A 23,769-nucleotide genomic window follows, 5' to 3' on the forward strand; every position below is an offset into this window, starting at 1 on the left:
CCCTTTCTCTTGTTGCAACGCTACATTATGCAAATGCTTCACAGCTGAGAACTTTACAGTTTGTGTTTTCAAATAGCATTTCCATTGTCATCTATTATAGGACATCGCCACCATCTTTTCCATCTCTTGTCCCCTTCATCAATTGCTTATCTCAGTCTTCTCCATGCAAGTTCATGCAAACGTCTGCAAGAACTTGCATGGAGAATTGCAGGTCATGATATATGTTTGGTAGGCCAGTTAGAAGAATTATTCAGATATGTTTTTTGGATAGGCATAAGCACCTCTACAAGATGCAGTGGAGGGAGATCTTGCACAACCCTTTAGGCTGCAGCACATGGAAGGAAGCTGGGGTAAGTGATAGATCACTACCCCAGTTTATGGTGGAAAAGGACAAGATCATCCAAGGGCATCCGCATCCGGATAGTAGGAGCAATCTTGGACAGGAAGTTTCCCTGGCAAACTTGGAGCTTTAGCCAATGGCGAGTATTGGGTAGGCTAGTGAGAAGTAGCCGGGTCCGCTGGGCAGACTGCATACATATGCATATGACAATCATCTTAGAGAAGCAGAGTTGTCAGGCTGCCAAAATAGAAGTCTTAGTGATTGCCTAGAGGCATCACGAGGCTGGATCTGTCTGGCAGGCCACGAATGCATGCAAACTGGACAATAAGGATGTATATGGATGAGTACTATAGTAAACTTATCTGGGATGTTTAGATGGCAATGTTAGATTAGGGTAATTAACTGCTACCGTGAGTTATGTGCTTTATGTTAACTTTCTGATTGTATTAGCTAATAAAGCTGCAGCCAAGAAATGTTATCCGTTATACAGTGTCTGCCTCTAGCCTGCATATCTGTCTATATTAGCTACTGTTTGGAAGAGGGGATTAGTGGAGGGGGAGGGGCAAGGGTTACAGTGCACTATTGTCTTGTCCCTTCTTCCCATTCACTGTTATGATGATGGCCTAATAAATTAACCCTCTCTTTGTGCAAATCTGTTCCAGTATGGTTATTCACTTAGAAATATGCCACTGAGAGTGTGGGGAGTCCCCTCCAGAATGTAGTATACTACATTCATATACTTTTCTGCTGGCCCTAATTACAGCATGTTTACATTCAGCCTGCTGTTTCAAGCCACATTCCTCGGTTCACAAGAGATCTCATTTATTCATCCATATGCAAAATAGAGTATATATGAGCTTCAGTTAGCCTGACTTGACACTAATTATTCAGGAACATTTTGAGGCCAATGAGACTGACCAGATGGCACCATGTACAGTACGCAAAACCATAAATTATTTTCAGGAAAAAAATTTTAAGAAATATAAAAATGAGTGCAAAAATGGCTACTTCATATAAACATTACAGTTGGCATTTAAAGAAGTGGTGAATGAAATAGTAATCATTATTAAGCCATTAAAAGCACTCAAAAAGAAAAGTAATCATTTGTTTTCAAAAACAATTATAGTCTATGGTGTTTACACTACCCAATACTTGCTTCAATATCAGTAAAAGCCAGAAAACACTAATACAGCATATTTCAAAGCTAGATGTAAAAAAAAAAACCAAAAAAACAATAGAGCTCTTGATTTGCATGGCTCCTCAGGGGGAATCCATCAAAAGTTTAAGCCATCCTTGACTGTAGTGCTTCTATGAACTAGGGATGTGCATTTAAAACAAACAATAGAAAACAACCACACCATTTTGTGCTTTTTCTTCTATTGTTTTAATATGCACTATTTCTAAATGGTTCGCACTATTTGAAAACAGTGTGTATTGTTTTGCAGATAGCGTGTACTACTCAGTAAAAGTGTGCACTATTTCTGAAACATTAAAAAATAGGGGAAAACATTAACAAAAAGGAAAATAGACCCCCAAACGACACTACACAACATGAAACAATGTTTTTTTAGCCTGCACACCCCTAGTATGAACTAGCAGTTGTTTTTACTTATTTTTTTAATTCTTTTTTTTTTTTTTTACTGAAAATATCATAGGCACGCCCTATTTTTGCCCGCACTATTTTTGGGTTACCGTAACGTATTCATTCATGGTTGCCTTTATTTTTTTTGCTCCATGGACAGCACAACATTTCAGACTGATTTTAAAAAGACATACCTCGCACAGCATTATAATGCACCACCATCCTGCATTTCATTAAGATAATTGGGACTGAAACCAAAAAGTGCATCAGGGAATGAATTCAAATCCATTACTAGATGCAATATTTCAGTTTCTACCCATCTGGCCACACTGCCCCCACTTTCTCATCTGCCATTTTCTTATTGTAAATATGCTTTTAATAGGACTTGGATTTGGATAACTTATGATTTGATCAGGGAGAGTAGATATGATAACATAGGTGGCTCCGGCCAATTCATTTACTGGTTTTCAGGCACTTGAATCTCGGGGATATTAAGGCCTATTGACGTGAACTAATGAGAACCAGCGTCAGCCCCTGCAAGCATGACCGAGCTGGAATGTAAGAAATTGATTATCTTTTCCCTTCATCATACGTTGCCCTAAATGACAACAATTCCTTTTATTCTTGCTACCGAAAAATGCAAAAAATAAAACTTTCTAATTAAATATGTTTGAGAAAGTGTTCATGAAAAGATTATTGCCCCTGCATTACACTTTAACCCAACGGGCGGGTTTGTAATAGCTTTTAGTGCTAAGCTCAATCATCGAGGAAGATGGGGCAGGCGTTCTTAGGAACTAATCACACTGCCAATCCTTTGTTTCTTTGTTAAATATAAAAGGGGGGTGCTGCTAGCAATGAACTGAAAGAAAAAGACAGCCCAAAGTCTTCCACTACATGTAAAGGGGTTTTGCAAATCAGCAGAGATTGAACAAGTCGGTTCACTGGCCAGTTTTGCCTTTTCTGGATGCCTAAGTTCTTCTTTCTGAAAAAAAGATGAATGGGCATCGTTCCTTCCTAGAACAGAGCATTAGACTCCATGACTCTCCGTGCAGCACCAGGAGGGCAATGGTAGAACTCTCCATGCGGGCCAACCAACCTCGACCCACGTAAAAAGCTTCTTTGAAAATTGTCTTCCCCCCCCCCCACTCAGAACCTGCATTTATTTATGTTAGTCATTTAAAAAAAGTATAAGCCACGAATCACTAAATATGTTCTAAGCGGTGTCCAGCCTATTCATAAATATCCGAAAAATAAACAATATATAAAGCAACAAGTTGATGAAAATATAATACGATTTTCTGTAAAAGTACGCGAGCGGTTCGCTGCACTTGTGCTATTACCAGTAAGGGAAAGGGGACAGGCGGAAGGTCCCTCTTGAAATCCCCGTGCATGCTTTCACATGCCTGCTCTGCACTTGCTTTCAACTGGAGGAGTAGCCGAGTGGTCAGCACAATGGACGCTGCCAGGGGGAGCCAGGGTTCAAATCCCACCGCTCCTCCTACTGACATTGGACCAGCCACTTTACCCTCTGTTGCCCCAAGTATAAACTTAAGAGTGACCTTGCATAAGGGCATTGGCTGCCTATGTGATTTTCTTTGAGCTAATTAGAAAAAAATTATCTTTGGAATTGATTGCTCAGGTATATTTATATCTGCTGATTCTGAATTTATTTTTTGGAACAAACCTATCTTTCTTTTGGAACACATCGCCTGGAGTGTGGAGTTTTTTATTTTGGAGTACCGGGATCATCTCGGTTGGTCCTACAGGCTGAATCCTGTCCCACTTTTACAGAAACCAAGTGGCTTGAACCCATCAACGAGTGGGTCAGAGCTCCGAAGGCCTGGGAAGCATGGGCCCCTTCCCAAGAGGCAGGGAGAGGTTTTATTTATTTATTTAAAACCTTTTTTATACCGGTGTTAGTGTGAACATCACATCGGTTTACAATATAACAAAATGAATAATTAACAAGGGAATAAAACAGGTGGGTGAAGAGAAACGCGGGAAAGCAGCACAGAAAGATAGTACAACTGGTGTAGATTGTGCTACATTCAGAGTTTAGCAAATGACTTTGAATTTTGTTTCTTGTGTATTCAATGCAAAAAAAAAAAATTTCAACACAGTATCATTTTCTTGGCAAGAGAGGCCCAGGTACTGGCAGCTGGGTTTGTACATGTAGAGGATAATTTGGCTAACTAAGCAGTTACCAGGGTAAATCCCCATGGGTGAAAGCTGCTGTCCTGCCAGCATGTAAACGTATGCATTCGCTTTCGCTGCACACATTGTTATATCTGTGGGCAAAAGGCGTGGCCACGTGGGCAAGGATGGGAAAGTACAGGAGCAAATTTCACTTTTAAATCCCAGCATGGACTTTCCACCAGCAGTAAAGCAGGTGCAGTGTCCGTGGGTATGTGATGGGGGCTGCCCCCGTCACTGTTTCAGTCCCTCCCAGTTTTTCCAGCTATGGGCAGTGGGAGCGATGTTTGCATTTTGGGACCCTCCCCTTGCTATAACCCCACCTTTTTGCGGGAGGCTTGTGTGCGAGACAGATATCCCCATGAGCAGGCTCAGAGTCAGAGGGCAGGCGATCCTGGGGGAGAGAGGGCGTGGAGATCCCTGTCTAGGCCCCCTCAGGCCTGGAGAAGAGAGGGAGAGAAATGGGAGTAGAGGTTCATGGCCATAGCCTCGCTCCTTGGGGTTTTGATCGGAAAAGAAGGAGTCTGTGTTAGATCTGAAGAATGTTTTGGGACTTTCACTTGACCACTCTGGAAGGCAGGGCTCCCCGCCTGTATCCAGAAAGGCTGAGCCGCTGATCTTTAAGCCCACGCTGCAGTGCGAAAGCAAAGGCAAGGAGATTTGTAGAGGTTGTGATAATCCCGGACTCTGTTTTTGGATTTGGGTCCTTTCTGTTTTCTTGGTTTATGCTGCAGCTGCCCTGCCAAGTACCCTTCTTTCCAAAGGGAAGGGATGATTGAGCCCGAATGGTGGTGCAACAGGGAGCACAGGAACCACAGTTTTGACTCTTGTGATTTCTGTGCAGTTTGATGTTTCCATGCTGGTGGGGACTTTATTTTTCTGCAAGGAAACTTTTACTTTGAACACTGTAGTGGACTTCGCCCTTTTATTTTTGCTCCTGGCACCTGTGTTTGGTGTTATTTTTCAGAGATTACTGTGGTTACTCCTGCACCTAAGTGGCTCTCCAGAGTACAGAGGCTTGGAGCAGTGAAGTCTTCCTTAGATATGCCTAGGGTCCTGGAAGTTAACCCCCCACACCCGCCAGACGAATGTAGCTCCCTGGATGCAGCTAAACTTTGAAACTTAGCTTGCAGAAGCCTGAGAATCTGCAAACTTCCCTAGGCAGTTTTAAAATTGTGGTAAATATAAATAAAATAGAATAGCTTAGGTGGAATGAGATGCTCCTGAGAAACTTATATAGTGCCTCCGTATCCACGGCTGTGCAAGTAATTCAGACAGAAAACATGTTTTTTTTCCCTCAGTTATACTATAAGACATAGCAGGGCACGCACGCACACGGAGTTACACCTGCTCAGCAACAGGTGTAACTTTATGCATGGAGATTTATGAGTTTGCTTTTGCAAACGAAAAGCATGCGCATAAATCCTTCCCCCGCCCCAGCTCCGAAAACCAGAATAGCTCTTCCTGCTGTGGGTGAAAGTACATGGGAAAGCAGGTGTCAAACATACTTCTGTCTGGAGACCACATGGCTTGATTTTCAAAGCTTGCTTTATGCACATAAAATAGGGCTTTAAGCACGCAGAAGCGCTTTGGAAATCAAGCCCCTAATGGCCCAGCTGATTCGCTTGTTCCCAGGTGAATTTCCGTCAGCCTCACTTCAGCTCTCCTCCTGCCAGTTGGCCTGGGGAAGGATTCTGGGTGGAGGGGGGTAGAGTGACCTGGACGAAGGGGTTGAGCTGCTGGTTGGAGAGGGGGAGGAGTGGGTCAAATAGAAGAGGTGGGATCTTGGGCTGTTTCGTTGCTGTCCTGTGATTGGATTTGGGGGGGGGGGGGGGGGAGTGGGATGGAGAGGTGCTGTTTCACTGCTCGGAGAGGTGTTCTGTACGTGCTGTTATAATTTGCAGCAATGGTAACCCCGAAACAGTTAAAAACTGCATTGCTTAACGTATGGTGGGAGATAGGGTTGTGAGTTCTAATTTTGCTCTTGGTCAGTACAAGTACAAGGCCTTCATGAATATTTATGAAGTGGATTGCAAGCCTGCATGTAAAGCCCATGGTATACTGTATGAAAGCAGAGGAGGTTCCCTGCTCACTCAGCTGCTGAGATGAATGAAGTAGTTTGGTAGCAGGCGGAATAGATTTTCGTTTCAGTAGCCGAGTGAATAATTCTTGAGTCTGCCATCTTCACAGTCATAAATTCATTTCACCTCCCTTTCATAAATCACTCATCTCATGTTCATAAATCATTTTTTACTGTTGCAGAATGGAGATCTCTTGCTGTTTTTTGATGAAAATCCATTGCAGGTCACACAGGTAAGGCGGGGCCACTGGATGTGGCAGGAACAGCCCTGGGCACGCGAGGGAGAGCGGGGTTAGGGCCTGGTAAACGAAAGCTGTCAAGCTCCGGGTCAACCTGGCGCCACCAAGCCATTTGATAACAATCACCTCGGCCCTTTAAGCACCTCTCACTGCGAGGGGTTCAGCAGTAAGGAAAGGTTTGTGCAGTGAAGGTGCTGCAGGGGGGCTCCCTGGAGCCAAATTATTTCATGAGGGTCCGGCCGGGTGAAGCAGAGCTAGCAAAAGTCTTTTAACAAGAAAATTTGTGGCACATCACTCTGTTTCTGCTTAACTTCACAGCTCTCAGATAGTATTCGTTATAGAATGTATTGGCCTGAATGTAAGACAGCCTCCAATATAAAATGATGCCACTAATTCCAGCTGGGATTTTAAAAAAGGTGTTGTTATAGCTTGGTTTTGCTCTTTTTTTTTTTTCCTTTGTTTTACTTTTGGTCTAATACGGTACTGGATATAGATGCGGGACAAAATACTGTTTTAAAATATTGTTTAGCAGAGGCCTACCGGCCTTCCACCTCATGCTTCCAGGCTCCGCTCTCAAGCTGCCGGGAGAGGAAGTCTTTGAGGCAGGGCTTGTGGGCACGGGGGGAGCTGCCGGCCTTCCCCTGCCGAGCTTCGGCGGGTCACATCCAGCTCCTGCAGAGCCGGCGGCGTTCTGCTCAGGCCCAGGAGGGGAAGACAGGAGGGCTTGAAGGTCTTTCTCCCGTTAGTCTTCCACACACACCCAGACACACCATTTCCTCCTCCCCTTGATGGCTGGAGGTAAATTCTTTCTACGGCCTGCAAATTCGTCTTCCTTTCAATGGCAAATACCATATTAGCCTCCTACCTAACTGAAAAAGATTTTATGTATGTACCAGCGTGTACTGTACATTGGTGTTCTGAAGATAACTCACTTTTGGTTATCCCCTTGTTTAAAAATGTCCATCTACAAACTACCTGCAGGAGAGCTTTCTCTGTCTGTGCTTGATCCTACAATCTGGAACTCTCTCTCTTGTACCGATGAATCTGAAGAGCTGCAGTTTACAAAGCACCTAAAAACGCACTTGTTTTCTCTGGCTTGTCTCTCTATGATTTAGCCAACAATTATGAGTGTGAGCTTGAAATGTTATTAATGCATTTTATTGCATTAAATTTATTCTAATGTCTAATTCTATTGTATGTGTTTGTGTTAGTATGTCATATCTGATTGCTGTTTATCTTGTTATTGGCCAAACAGTGCTGCATAAGATGGAAGATAAATAATAATAATAATATAAGCAAGGTGGCTTTTTGGACCTATAGAATATCCCAAAAAAAAACAACTTTAATTTCAGGGAACGGGGAAAGCCATCGGGACTTCCCTAGGGCTCGGCGTGCGCAAGGTGCACAAGTGTGCACCCCCTTGTGCGCGCCGACGCCGGATTTTATAACATGCGCGCGGCTGTGCACGCATGTTATAAAATCGGGTGTAGATTTGTGCGTGCCAGGTTGCGCGCACAAATCTACGCCTGCGCGTAGGTTAGAAAATCTGGCCCTTAGTGTGGTCTTTGTTCTAAACCATATGGGGACAGACTTAAAGATCTAAACATCTAGAGATCTAAGAAAAGGCGAGATAGGTGAGATATGATAGAGACAGTTAAATATCTCAAAGGTTTCCATGCACAGGAGGTGAGCTTTTTTCAACAGAAACGAGGCTCCAGAAGGAGGGTTCATGGGATGAGGTGAAAGGGGATACGCTCAGGAGTAATCTTAGGGAATATTTCTTTATAGAGAGGGTGGTGGATGCATAGAAGAGCCTCCCCATGGAGCTGCTCCTTTTTTGACTGGCTAAATTTGGCTATCTTGTAAATTTGAGTGGTTAAATTTAGACAGTGGGGGAAATTTTTAAAGCAGAAGCTTAACTGGCTAATTTCAGAAGTTAGCCAATTAAAACTTTTGACGGGACTTCAAAGACTCCTTAGCCTTTTGACACCATGCATGGTCAAGTTGCTAGCACTCATAACTTCCAAACTCTTACTGATTTATCCATTTCCTGTCCACTAAGTCATGTGCAGGTTTAGTGATTGTACAGTTATAGGAGAGCTCCATGCATTTCCTGTTTTGCACTGATTGCTTAGTCCCACAAGCCATTGCAAAATTAAACTTTTATGTTGAAAGAGATAATAAAACTATGCCATCCAAACCTCTGTCCCTCAAAAAGGAGTGAACTGCTGCTTGCTGGTGATTTCCTGGTGTACTGTAATATATAAAATCTAATGGGAGAAAAGCAACATATGAAGAGGACAGTATTCAGGAAGCCGGCCAGTGGACAATTATCCAGTTAAGTTGCCCCGGATATTCAGCAGGATACAGTAAATGTCCCACTGAATAAACTCACCTAAAGTTATCCGGCTACCTTTAGCCAGCTAATGTTCAAATCTAACCGGTTATGTTTGAATATAACTATTTTAGGTTTAAAATTTATCCAGCTGCAAGTAGCCAGATAATTACCTAACTGGCTATGTTCAGAATATAACTGCAAAAGAAAATTTTAAAAAACCCAAACTTTGGAGCCTTCAAGCCTGATTTCCCCCCTCCCCAGCTCCCAGCTCTAGAAAACACGTTAAAATAAGTGTGGGCATGATATTACCAATCCCCCACCACCCACACACCCAATCTACCAAATTAAAAAAAAACAAAGCAGTGGGCACTAGCACCCCGAAACTGGCCGCCTCCTTCCCCAATATTTTCTGGAAAATCTCACGCCCCCTTCTGCCTCCCACCTGCAACTTGTATTCCACCCTCCCCACTCTCCCCCCCCCCCCCCCCAAAACCCCAGCCAGGAGCGCGGTAGTAACTTAACCCGCTGCCAGCCCCCTCCAGCAATGTTCTGTCAGCAATGCTGTCTCGCTACCACGCTCCAGGCTGGGATTACAGGGGCCCGGGCGAGTGGGGAGGGCGGATCAGACATTGAAAGTCAATGTTCTTCTGTTGTCTTTTCCATTTCATTAGAAAATTAATACACGTTCCTACCGAGCACCCGTTGCTTGCCACTGTAGGAGATAGGATCCTGGGCAAGATTGACTGTTTGGGCTGGTCCAGAGTAGAAGGTCTTATGTTCTTAACTTTAGCCCATTAAAGCAGTAATCATAAAATCTACTGTTTAAATAATTCAGTCAGCGTGTCTGAAGATTTGCCTTTTTTGCTTTTTCATTTCTGAGGAGTAACGAGTTTTCAAATGTTTTTAGCTGGTAACACTCAAAACCAAAGAGAGCCTGTTCACAAATCACTGGATTGATCTCTTTGCTTCCTACACTACTCAGCAAAAGTGTTGAGACAATAGCGAATAAGAATAGGAGAGCTGCAAAAAATCACCTCCTCCTTCAACTGTCAAACCAAAAATAAAATACTGGACCCGTAAGGTCACCTGCTGATTTGCAGGCAGGAACGAACCATCGTAGCAACCTTCAGTGGTGGGTCTCCGGAAAGATGGTCGATTCCTGTACTCTGCACCATTCAGTCCAGACAAAGAGACCAAAATCTCTTGGTGGAGATCCCAGTGGGGCTCTAGATAAGGATGTTCACGTTTGCCACTCCCCTGCATTCCTCAGGAAACAGAAGGCTCCCTCCCGATTTCTCTGCTCCACCACACACCCGAGGCATGCAGTCGCAAGCCAATAATAACCGCAGTTTTCAAAATTCACAGACCTTGCAATGCATGTTTACAGTTTTTGCAGCGGACGACAAGACGGATGTGATTGAGCAACCGCAGAAGATGCAAGGACCTGGGGACTGATCTGTCCCAGGATTTCTCCCATGTTGCACCTGCTGCATGGGAGGAAAAATCCCTTGTTGAATCAGGCTTGTTGCTTGCAGCTTTAAGGCTAGAAGGGTTAATGATTTGTTGCTTTTTTAACAGCAGATGAAAAATGATGAAGCATTTATATGGGACTTGTTAGTTATGTCACATGTGTGTTCCTAGTTTCTTGACAGTTAATAGCATGATGATGGAACATTTTGCTAAGAATGAAGAGGGAATTGCAATCATATTTAGCTGCCTTTCTGTTATAGTCTTTCTTTTTTTTTTTTTTTTTTAGGCTGTTACCCAATTAGAGCTTTTTGGAGACATGTCAACTCCTCCAGATGTGACCTCTCCCCCGGTAAGTGCAGGCAGAATTAAACTATTCTGGGCATTGGTCCACTAAAAGAGCTTTTCCATTTCATCCATTTCTTTAATTGCTTATATTTAATTCAATATGGACAACATTTTTTAGATGTGTGCTATTCACGAATAAGTCTTTTAGACAGTGGTACAAAAACATCTTAGCAAGAAATCTATAAGACAATAAATAATAAAATGCATTGCTTTGTTTCTCTTCCTTATGAGGGTTATTTTCAGTGGCCACGGACGGCTTACAAGCCCACGAGCACTTCCAAAGGCAGGCGAGCCAGTTTTCGAAGGGAAAATCCACAGGGAGATTGCGTTTGAGAAGCCCGTGGCTGGCAGTGCTACGGGCTTATTTTACCCCGCGTACTTTGCAAGTGCAGACAGAGTATGGAGCTGGGGACAGGACATGCCAAGATTTTAAAGTGAAATCTCCGCCAGCCCCACCTCTTTTCCCCATCGAGGGGGAAGGTAATTTTAAAAGAGGATGGGGGGGGGGTTCCCCAAGTAAACACCCATTTATGCGTGGAAATCCCATTGAAAACCGCCCCTCTTTATGTGACCCCCCCAGGATAAACTGACAGGATGAAACAGTGTTAAATAAATGTCTTTTCAGGGTTACCAACGAGCTGATGGTGTTGTTTGCACTCTGCTTGTTTTCACTTCTACAGCAGTGTTAATGCATATTAAATAGGGATGTGCTTTCATTTGAAACGAGATAGGAAATACCTGTTGGAGGCCTGAACTCTGCCAACAATATCAAAACAATTTCCAATTTGGTTTCATTCCATTCTGGAAACAAAACAAAGGAAAAGCAAATGAAATGGTGTTAGTTTTTCATTTCCTATCCAAATTCCCTCCCCCATCCCATTTCACAAAATGCACCATCTACAAAAAAAAAAAAACAAGCCTGGCCGGGCTTGCTCTCTCCGGTCTCTCCCAGCTTATCCTCTATGGCTTTAGGGGTCTTCATGGGGCAGGAGTGAAACGCCTGTCACCTCTGCCTGACCAGCGCATCTTCCAGAACGGCACTAGCCAGCTGACCCAAGGCCAATGCCATTTTGAAGTGTGTCCATGTTCTGCACGGGCATTGCCTCGGGTCGACTGGTACCATTTTAAACCTCAGCACCGGTGGGGCAGGAGTGACTGGGGATTGCTCTTGCTGCATGAAGATCCCAAAGGATGTGGAGAAGCTGGGGAGGGATCTGGAAGGAGATGATAGCAAGCCCAAGAAGGGATTTTTAATTTCAGCAGCAGGAGGAGAAGGTATGGCTGGCAGCCCTGTTTAAAACAACCCAATGAAACAAAAAAAAACCCCCAAGATAAAAACAAAATGAGAACAAAACCCACCAGTGAAATGGAAAAATAAAGTCCTGAACACTGCTACTGGAACTTTGAGAGTAAATGGCCATCCACACCCGCATATAATTCTGAGCAATTAACTAGGACCATTACGATGCACTATTGCTGCGTTCCCAAAATGTGATGGTCCTGCACACCCACATATGTTAATGAGAAATTATTTTTTGCAAACCAGGAGTGCTGCATACCATGCAGATTAGCATATATATCGCTAAAACACACAGATGTTTGTGTTCACGAAATTTTATATTCCCTCGGGGTTTTACAGTTTAAGCGGAAGGCCAATTGTTCATGCTAAGCTGGGCATGGGAAACTATGACTGACACCAAAGCTCTTGTAAGGGGTAGGCAAGAAAGGTAGCTGCCCAAGGTGCCGTCACTATGAGAATGAGAGCCCAAAAGCATTCCTTGCCTGGGGTGCCATTTTGTCCCATGACTGCCCTAACTGATGCCATTACAGAACGGGAAGAGTGCGGTCACCTGGTTTTCTATAACAGGGAAGTCTTCTGGGTACAGGCGGTCATGCTGGTGAATGACACAAGGCTGGTACAGGAGGTGGTAGAAAATGGTGAGATGTTGGCAAGACTAACATGGAGAGCCAGAGGCAGAAGGAGGAGGAGTATGTCAGTGGGACAGGGGGTGGCCAACCAGCTGGTCAGTGTGCGCCATGCACATACCCAAGAGGGAGGACAATGGCACCTAAGGTATGGGAAAGGCCAGGACTGGATTAAGGCATAGGCAATGTAGGCAAGTATCTAGGGTGTCAAATTCTAAAGGCACTCAAAAACTGGGACTGCCCTGCTGCTCTTTCATTTGCAGTGGTTGAAATCCCCCACCCCCAGCATTCTGCCTATGGGCATCATAATCTTAAATCTAACTCAGGGAAAGGCCTCAGCTATCTACACACGCAGGAGCAACCAAAACCAGAAATCTCAATCCAACAAAACTTTACATTGGAAGGTCTAAATAAAGTCCCCAATTTTACAACTGAAAAACATGACATGTCACATTAAGCAGGAAAACAAAGAGAAACCAACAGATACAGCAGCCAAATTTGCTGGTCTTTGGGAGAAAGCTGCATAGAACACACAGACTCTTCCAGTGCTAAATAGAATGAGTAGCCAAAGAGTTCAGGCCAATGACCAGGCCTGACCTCTTTCCTTGCAGCAGTCCTGGCATATGGAAAGCTTCCTGGTATATAGAAGCCATAAACATGATCCTCAATCATTGAAGTTCTAGTCATCTGCAGCAGCGTACAGATTTCTTATTTTTTTAAGGTGGCCTCATAGGAGCCTTCTCACCATCTTTGACCATTATCCAGAGACATTTTTCCCTTTTGAGCCAGTCTTCCAGTAGAGCATACTGGTGCTAGTAGTGGACTCCAGTTTTGTAGATAGATTTTGCCATCTGAGGCCTATCAATGCCTTGCTGCACAGCATGCTTTCTATTAGTCAGAGTGGTGATGCAATCAATGCATTTCACTTTAGCAGTTTACTGGTTTTGCACACTTTTGTCTATGTGCTAGATACCGTGCTGCTGTAAATTAAATTCCTTTTGGAGATGTAAGAAACCTGCACGGACTATTTTTATCAAATCTCTGCTGGCACAGGATGACTGGATACTCAGACAGTGGGATACAGCTATCTAGTTGACTTGGTCAGAAAAGTGGCAACAGACTGGGGACTCACAGGATAGGTGCTATCCTCTGCCACTTCAGCATGCTCCTGTGTCTTATCTTCTCTCTGTCTGTGTCTATAGACTCCTGCAACTCCAGGTGATGCCTTTGTCCCATGTTCATCCCAACAGCATCCTTCCACTACAGACTTGTTTGGATCTTTGTCTTTCAACCCTGCTGCTGTACCCTCAGGTAAGGAGCATACCTTCTTCATCTTAGAAACCTCAAAACTTCCAAAACTGAGAAATGTTATGATTTGGCTTGTCCCAACTAATTCAAATGAATTGAGTAAAATGAATTGTAACATGATATTTTTTCAATATTCTGCTCATCATAAGTATAAAATGGCATTTTTCTTGAATATGCCTTAAAAAATTCGGAATCTTTGGGATGCTTGGCAAATGGCTGAGGGAAGCCTTATGGGCAGCTCTATTTAAACAATGGAGCTACCAACCGTTCCCTACACTGATCCAGTTATCACCTGCAAAAATTCATGCAATTTAACTTATCAGTATTGTGAGTTAATCTTCTTCAAGGAGCAGGTATATAAATGTATTGGTGGGGAAAAGGTTCAGCTTTCTGCTGTAGATATGCCATACAATGGTAGTGTAAACTACCAAGGAAGAAATTCTGTGATGCCTGCCTCATTATACCAAATACAATAAAATACTTACTATCAAGCACAGATAGAGAAGAAGGCACCCAAGTTTTATTAGCAGACTTCCCTTGACAATAAACAGAATATAGAGTTGCATTTTTAACCATTTCCTGTTTAATTATTCCAATACAAGCAGGTAAAGCCAGTAATGTCACTGAACACAGCAAAAGCTGCTCTTCTCTCTTTAACTGACCAAAGCCACATAATATAAACATTATTCTGTGAGTTTAATAAATTGTATATTCTTCTTCTTACTTTATAGGTATAAAAATTATCTCCTTCCTCAGTTATTTGTTGCAAGGGGCTTTTTATCATTAGTCTCTCCAGTTATTGTCCATTAATTTGCCCTTCTTTCCTAGACAATATTTGAGAATATGCCATTCTAAGTGTAAGGTGAATAAATGCAGGGAACATGTATCAGACGCCTAATCTCAAAATCTTGGATTCTTGTTGCTGCAAATTAACCTCCAGGCTAATTAGCTATAATTGTAATATATTAATGGACCCTTCTACCTCCCAGGTTCTCAATTGGTATACAGCTTAACCCTTGGATCCCTCTACCTTCCAGGCTCTGTAACCAAGTACAAACGAATTATAGGTTACTGTATGTGACACCAGTCTTTCCAGTAACTCCACTGTCTCCAGGCTATCACAAAACAGGAATTAATCCAGAAGATAGCAGGATATATTTATAAATCTCATGATGTGCAGTTTCTGTTGTGAATGTTTTTCCTTTATTTTCCTCATTTCCTGCCTCTCCCCTCGATTATATTTTGTGGACTGTTTAGATTGAAGAGCTATTTTTCTCCTGGGTATCTTGTTTCCAATCATCTTTTCTGTTTCATAATACTTACGCTTTGTCATATATTAAAATTCAATAAACATAAAATTAAAAAAAAAATAGGAATTCACACAAAATGTATTAACAAAACTCACCACCAAAACGTATTACCCTATGAGGGTGATTAGTTATCCTTCAACAGAAATGGCTAGCTCCATCTAAGATTTATAGTATATCATCTGAAGTTTACCTGCTTCATAAGTACGGCCAAATCAAAGTCTTTAGCAGGGTATGGCTCTGTGCTTCCAGCACTTCCTATTGTTCTTTGCAATCTTACGGATTTAAATTTCTCTGCTGATAATTTTGCATGGAGTCATCATAGACAGACTTTAGCTTGTCATTGTCAGTATCTGAGTCATAAATGACTGATATCTGGTGCTAGGCCTCTTTCATTGATTAAACATCTGATTAATTGGCCTTCCGGATATCCCATTGGATATGACTGAGCTTTATGATAATCAGAGGAATACTTTGCAAGGTTAGCAAGTCATTATCAATTGGCAAGAGTTCATTTCAAATCTGATTGAATGGCAATATCAGACCTTATTTGGTCATCATAGCCTGTTTAACAAAAGTCCACAGTACGTTCCTGAGTTTTATGTCTGCAATTACTTGTTTGAGTATCTTCCCATTCTGTGCTGAATTTTGGTACACATCTCAGATCCTTGTTTGCCTCATGTTGGCAATAATACCATTTTTGTGTGATATCTGGAGCAGTTAAACTCAGATCCATCTTACTGACCCATTCCATTCCTCCCCTTCAGTTTCCTGCTTTTGCTTCTGAGCTAGGAAATACCTCTGTGTATGTTCCTATCTTAAAGGATACATCTGTAAAAAGGACAAAGGTTAACTGCCTTTTTCTATGAAATGGATTCAGTCTTTAAGTTTAGAAAGGCAAAGTATACTTCTATAGAAATAAAGAAAATATATATCTTGTGAATAGTCCCTTACGGCTATACCATTACAGTAGCATAAGAGTTTTAAGCAAATTGACATTGATGAAGGCCAGATGTAAGAGAGGATTTTTTCCCATTTTTTGTCTACAGGAAGAATGCTTAGTACACCATGCTCTCATCAATGTCAATGCACCTTGATTATATATCTAAATCAAAACATTATTTTTTGTGCTCCTGATCACATTAATTTTAACCAATGTCCTTACATGCTAAGAAAATGCAGGGTTGGTCCTGAATTTTAGCTCTCAACCCACTGCACATCTGGATTCATATTTTTTCAATATAGAAACTACAAGTTATCAAATGCATTCAGGTTAAACCCAAACTTGCTGGGCTTGTTGCTAGCAATGCAGAACACCTAATAACATTAGGCCCCAAATCTGGCAAGCTTACTGTTAGGAATGGGATAGCAAGTTGGATTATATCTACAACCCCTTCTTGAAGGATAAGCTGTATAAGGGGGCCATAAAATAATTTGTTTCTCAGGTCTATTTCTCCAGTCACTTTTCTCATCTTCGTTTCCCAAGGGGTAGGTCCTTTCTGTTGGGTGTGTGGGGGGGGGGGGGGGGGTGGAGATAACTTCAAGGCCCAGGGCAGGGCTGAAATCCTGTGTGAGTGTGTTTGTGTGTGAAACACCATAGCTCTTTGGGATAGGTAAACTTATAAACCTAGCTGGATGGCTGTTCAAATTAAATTGTACTGTGATTGATATCAAAAGAATTAATAGATACAAAAAATAAAGTGTCCAAGTACAGCCAGGGTGCTTAGATGTATAGGAGTCAGATTTTAAAAGATCACTGCCTCTATGGATGTTCCCCTCCAGACAGGGGCTTGAAACCTGCTTATCCTCCATGGGATGGAATGATAAGTGTCACAAATGGGCTGGGGATGTCCTAACCATGGCCAGATCCCCTTCCATAGTACCTGAGGTCCAACCTGGCAGGGTCCTGTGTCACAAAAGTGGAAACTGCATTGGGGGTCTCCAGATGACATAACCCTCTTCGTTCCCTTTGACGCTTCTTCAAAAGATAGCTGTAGACCCTCCTGAGAGAATGGCCAATTGCCGACAGCAGTCCTTACATCTCGCTGCAATTCCTTACAGCTCTCAGCCTCTGGGCAAGGAAAGGTGAAAGAAAACTACTTCCTTCCCTCTGCAATAGGAAACTCAAACTAGGAGAGAAAATCTTCTCTCTTCATTAAATGGGCACTGTAACCTCCTCTTGATCTGGGTAAAAAGGTAACACAGCCCCCTCCTGAGTGCTCTGAGCAGGGGATACAGCCTGCCAGAACTGGTACAAGCCAAAACCGTAAAAGGTCAGAAAAAAAAAAACTGCAAAAATCCTTCTATCCCTCTCTTTCCCTCCAGTTCTTTCTGGGGAGCTGGCAGGGCAGTGTCCTCTTTCCCTTCTGTGCTAAGCTGGGGGCCCAACTTGGAGAGCACTACTGGAACAGCAACTTCTCCTTCAAAATCAAATCTACACTGCCACACTAGAACCTGGGCTAGCCACCCCTCGTGCCTCAAGGGCTCTGATTCTAGTCAACCTCTGGGGGGAAGTGCTACATAGAGTGGAATGACTCTTTGCAGCTGCCTAACCCAAGGGCTGGGAGCCAGGGCCATCTAGTGAAGACCCCCATAGTCTCTGTATATCTGATGAGAGCGACTCAGTTCAACCCCGCAAAATAAAAACATTTCCAGATCTTAATCACACTGTGACTTCACTTGTTTTACTCTAACCCTTTTGATACCAATCTATGCTGAGTGCAATTTTTTTTAAAAATGTCTGTAACAATGACATTTCAGAAATTGTTTACCCTACAAAAAATGTCATATACCCATAGAAGGCAAAAAAGTTATCAGCTGTCTAATATTGCCTGGCGTTCATTGGTGAATAATAATGTGCAAAAGTAACAAACTGATTTCCACAAATAATTTCATAAATAGCAGAACATATTCTATTACTTAAGAATATAGTAACAAAACATCTAAAACACCGATGCCAATATATTTTTTTAAATGATTTTTATTTTTACATTTTTTGCTTCTTCTTATAAATAATTTTTCTCACTACAGTACTGTTAATAAACAATGTGAAAAGGGAAAATCTTAGTCAATCCCCCCACAATATTTGAAAATTTAAACTTTTTGTGGTTCTCAGCCATTTAAGCTGCCATCACAGGAAAAAAATCCTTTAAAGACTTCACATTAGAAAATGGCTCAATGCACTAAATCAGGAGTTCTCAATCCAGTCCTACGAGCCCCCCAGTCGGGTTTTCAGGATATCCCTAAAGAATATGCATGAGATGTATTTGCTTGCACTATCTCCTGTTTTTGCAAATATTTCTCATGCATTTTCATTAGGGATATCCTGAAAACCCGACTGCTTGGGGGGGCCTGTAGGACCAGTTTGAGTACCCATGCATTAGACAACTGTACAATTTCCTCTTTCTATTGTTAACATCTTTCCAATGACTTATCTTGTCTACATAGACAATTGTAGCCAATCACAAATGCAGTGGCAAAATTATCCTCTAAAACAGTACTTATCTTTAATAAAGAAACACCGACACCATGTTTCACTAAAATGTATGCTCTCTGAGGATTTCCCGTTGTTTATTAAAAGTATTGTAGTGAGATCATTTTTTATAAGAAGTATTAAAATGAAAAATAAAAAAATTTTAAGAAACAAAAAGAAATGTATTGGCACTGGTGGTTTAGATGTTTTGGTTGTAATGTGGCACACCATGTGAGCTTAACTGGTGTTAGTGATTTATTGCCATAAAAAAATTATACATTTATAAGCTCCCATATTTACTTATACTGGAAGGATAATTTTCAAACAACTGTGCACAGTGGCATATAAACACATATATGGCTGTACATAGTTTTATCAAAGTATTTTATAACCCGTGCATATGATATATGTGGGTTTTATAAAATATGAAGATCTTTACCCCACAACATACATGCATATGTAGGCTTACACGTGAATACATGCAATGCATTGAAACCATGTATATTAATGTATTGAACACGCGTTTGTATATTTTATGCATAAAAGTAAAGAAGGACTTACTTGCATAAGTCCCAATTTATGCACGTAATTCAGCCGATTTTTAAATATTCATGCATAAATGAAATTAACCAGTTTACCAATTAGTCCACCAATTCGCCCAGTCCTTCTCCAGGTCCTTGAGACCTTCCTGGTTCTTCAGCCTGAACTCCCGCCAGTTCACCCAGACCTCCCACCCAGTCAGTACTTCATAATAAACACGTTTGATATCACTTATGCCAGATAATTAGCAGGAGTAAAAATTCGTAAGTTGAAATTTGTATGCAAGTAAGTGAGTTTTAAAATAGCAACTTACATGTATTAAGTGTTGGCCTCCACCCTGGAATGCCCCTAGATCGCCCCTTTTATACATGCATACATAAGCATACCAAAGTGAAAATATGCATGTATTTTTTACTTTTATAAAATACGGAATACGCGATTAGAGGCTATTTATGTGTGTATAATGCTAATTTTTATGCATGTAATGTTTTGAAAATTCACCTTTTAGTAATTTATATGTAAATAGTCACAATCTCTCTTTACAAACATATGTATTAAATATGTGCATATATAATGTAGCACCTTTCATCTGGAATAGTGTAGATCAAGGTCATTCTGGATAATGGCAACTGGAGGCAGCAGCCTGTCATGTCTTTTCACGTGCTATTCCTGCAGCCAGCGCCTCTATCTCCCGTGCTTTCACATTGCCAGGTAAGCTGTGCGAGCCTCATGGTGCTCCACACAATTCAACGGCTGATCTAGCGACACAAAGCACATGGGTAAGCGAGGCACCAGCTGTGTGAATAACTTGTGAACGAACCACCAGTAGGAGAAGCAGGTAAAAGAAGAGTCTGATCTTGGCTTGACAGTCCTGTTGTGTTGGGCCACAGGCGGGAAGGGTCAAGTCAGAGGGAAGAGGTTGGTGATACAGAAAGGGACTATCAAATAGGGTGGGTTGGAGGTAGCTAGCCATATTTTTTTTGTTCCTTCCTGTTGCTCGGTGGGCTATCTAGTACTCTCAACCATCAGGATTTTATTCCAGGTAATGTGTGTTTCCTAATAGTGGGTCTTCAGATGAAGGAGTTGTACTGCATACTCATATGTAGCTACATACAAAAAATGCAATTATAAACATTTAACAAGATTAACAGCAGCATCTAAACACATAAAATTTCACAGTAAAGAGAAATAAACCTGACTATACTTGTAAATATTAACTATGACCTCCCTCCCGCTGTCCCAACATTGTACCTCTGCACAATAAAACCTCACCAGTATGAGGGCTGGAGTCTTACTTTTCTCATTAAGATTGGGCTTTACTGTGGCACATCCTTTCACTAGTTTTGATGTGGCCATAACTGTCCAATTATATTCTTTATTTCTGCCTTTTTATAAATATGGATAGACAGCTAGCTAGCTAGATAGGCAGATAAAGTTACTGTATTGGTAAGAAGTCTTCTGCATCTCCTCATGACTTGAGACTGAATAAAAAGCAAACTACGGGCTGATTCGTCAAGGCCTTTTCCTATAGACATAGAATGGGAGAAAAGCCTTAGTGAATCAGGCAGTATGCATGAAGTATATGTGAAATATACAATGCAATCTAAATACATAATTCAGATACATTTGGGAAGTTGTTTGTATGTTTCACAGCGTAATTCAAAACTGTATAATAAGAATTTTAAATTGCCTTAAATATGACAGAGAAAGACTGACATCTTGTGGTAAAGCTGGGTGTCTTATTTTAGTGTTTTTTAAATCAACTGCTTATATCGCATCTGGTTTCTCCATGAATATAATAACAAAAGCATCACGCCCCTGAAATGCCCCCGGGCCGGAACCACACCCATGGCCCCGCCCCTGGATGACGCGCCGCCGCAACACGCCCCCCAGGAAAGCCCTGGGACTTACGCGCGTCCCGGGGCTTGCGGGCACCGCCGAGCCTATTCAACATAGGCTCGGCACACGCAAGGGGAACTTGAGTCAGGTTTTTGGGGGGTACGCGCGTATCTTACGCACGTACTCCTTTGAAAATCTGCCCCTATATGCAAATAGCATGCACTATTTCCCCAAAACAAAAAAATTCACTACATTTTTTAAAAATTTTTGTTTGAAATTAAATGAAAATGCACTCATTTGTCCCATTTTACACTTTCTTTCCAAACATGTGCACATTCCTAGCAGATGTAGCTGTGTTGATTGAAGGGTACAATGCTTGTACAGGAGCATACTCCCTATGCAAGTTGCTTGTATCACGTAACTCTAATTTAACAGATTTTTTCTACAGTGACTGCAGTAGTAGATTTCCAAGTTTTATTGTAAGTAAAAGATTTGTTTTCTCTTCTGGTATAAATAAAATGTCTGTCTTAATAATTTTCCTCAGTGTGGAAAATCCCTGTCTTCACAGTGTCCATTATTTAGTTCTGACATTATCTTTTTATATGTTATAAGGTTATGTTGCAATGGGAGCCATCCAGCCCTCCTTCTGGGGACAACAACCACTAGTCCAGCAACAAATGGTCTTAGGTGGGCAACCTCCAATGGCTCAGGTGATGCCGGGAGGCCAACAAATAGCATGGGGCCAGCCTGGTCTTTTTCCTACTTCCCAGCAAGCATGGTCACCTGTGGCTGCTCAGTTCCCGACTGCTGCCTTCATGCCCACACAAACTGTTATACCCTTTCAAGCAGCCATGTTTCAAGGTACCACTACTCCTGTAGCTACTGTTCAACCAACGAGTGATTCCATGCGCTCAAGTCCACAGGGACCAGGACAAAACATGGGAAAAGAAATGTTTAAAGATTTTCAGATGGCCAACCCTCCACCCGTGCCATCAAGAAAACCAGACCAGCCTTCCCTTTCATGTACCTCAGATGCCTTCTCAAGTTATTTTGACAAAGTTGGGCTGGCACAGGAAGCAGATGATTGTGATGATTTTGATATCTCCCAGCTGAATTTGACTCCTATGACCTCCACCTCTCCTTCTACAAATTCACGTGAGTAAGAAAGTTAGTTTTCGTTCCATGGTATCATTTGTTTCTGTGAGCAATTTCCCTTTTCTGTGGCTAAGCAAGTCAAGATCTACCTCTGCCCAAGGCTTCCCAGAAACAGTTAGGACCGAGGATTTCAGAGTTTTGGGTGTAGGAAACACAAGCCTGAACCAAATGCACATTGCAAATGTGCAGCAGAGTAAATCAACTCAGCAGCAGTTGAGAGTCACAAGACTATCTTCTTTGCAAAACGTCAAAATAATTTTAATTGGTTTGGAATTCAGTCATCCCAAGAGAATAAGACTGTGAGTATATCAATCCATTTATCATGGCAAATTATACTAATTATTTTAAAGAGAGATTACCACTCTGCCATCTTTGACTTCAGCTTTCTTTCTTGAAAATCTGTAATTAATGTGACATCTAGTAACCATAGTGCCTATGCCAAGCAGCTACTGTGATGACTTTGCAAACACCTGCAAAACATAACTCACACAATGTAGATTCGCTTTTGAGTGCTTGGCTCCAATTATGCAGGAACAGACACAGAAATAAAACAGAGGGTTTCTTATTTGAAAAAGAAGCTCCCGGTAAGTCTGGTGGAATTTGATGGACCTTCTGAATGACCCTGCTTATTGAATTTACTTAAAGATACACCGTGACGGACTGCTGATAGAATCTGAAATTACTTATTTGCTGTATATTCACCTAGCAGTCACCCAGCTAAATGACAAATGTACCTGTTGTGAACTATGTTTCCGAACAGGTTGAGGCAGGTTTAAGATGAAAATTATTAGTTTCAAACCACTGAATCCAAACAGCAAAGGTTAATGGAGTGTCTTTATCATACGCCAAGGAAATTTGTAATGAGAAATGACATATGGAGTTCAGAGCAGTGCACGTTTTAGGATCTGTCTTACAAAAAGTGGTCATAGTGTATTTCTGTTTACAGGACTGAGTATTCAAAAATTTAGAGGCCAGTGTTCTAACTTGCGGGATTTTCTTTTTACTGGTTAATGCACATTTTACGAAAGTTTACTACAGATGCAAGTGAGTTTGTCTACATCCGTAGTGCACTTTCCCATGAAATTTTCAATGCGTTTCCAGAGCTGGGAACTTGGCGCATTCCCAGCCATGGCAATGTGTAAAACATTTCTCTTCCTGGTGGACCCATTGGAGGCTGCCATATTTTAAAGGGGGTCATATGACCCATCACAGCCTCCAGCACCCCCCATAGTAACAATTCTGTGGTGGTGCTAGTGGTCCCCCCATCCTGATCCCTCAGCCCCTAGCTCATCATGGGACAAAAAAAGTTAAGATGCAGGGCTTATTAAGCCCTGCCCCTTAATCTCTGCCTTCTTGTTCCCTCTAAAAAAGTGACTATCATACTTGGGGCTCCCTGTTCCGCCCACTTCACCTTAGCCCCCTCAAACTTACTCCAGGGAGAGTGATGCCCACTCGCTCCTGCCCCATCGATGCCATTTCCAAAATGGTGCCAGGCTAAGCCCGTGAACTCCTTTGTCATGTGAAATCTGCATGAAAGTTTACTACTGCAAAGCCCACTTTTGCAAAATTGTTTCGCTAAAGAAGTTTTTGCAAAAAATTTCACCCAAAACACCCATGCTTTCATATTTTTACATA

The 23,769-nt window shown here is 42.0% G+C and overlaps 1 protein-coding gene across 13 annotated transcripts in view; it reads left to right on the forward strand.

Moving 5' to 3' along the window:
* DAB1 (DAB adaptor protein 1) overlaps positions 1 to 23,769 on the forward strand; it is a 322,030-nt gene that overhangs the window by 292,761 nt on the left and 5,500 nt on the right. For 9 of the 13 annotated variants that reach the window (XM_029618406.1, XM_029618407.1, XM_029618405.1 and 6 more), the window contains 4 exons: positions 6,378 to 6,428; positions 10,529 to 10,591; positions 13,716 to 13,824; positions 21,592 to 22,134. In XM_029618406.1, coding sequence (XP_029474266.1) covers positions 6,378 to 6,428; positions 10,529 to 10,591; positions 13,716 to 13,824; positions 21,592 to 22,134 — 766 coding nt within the window. The remainder of the gene's footprint in view (positions 1 to 6,377; positions 6,429 to 10,528; positions 10,592 to 13,715; positions 13,825 to 21,591; positions 22,135 to 23,769) is intronic. The other 4 variants (XM_029618411.1, XM_029618416.1, XM_029618417.1 and 1 more) reach the window with 1 other exon arrangement.

Source organism: Rhinatrema bivittatum, chromosome 10 (assembly GCF_901001135.1).
Source record: "Rhinatrema bivittatum chromosome 10, aRhiBiv1.1, whole genome shotgun sequence".
NCBI lineage: Eukaryota > Metazoa > Chordata > Amphibia > Gymnophiona > Rhinatrematidae > Rhinatrema > Rhinatrema bivittatum.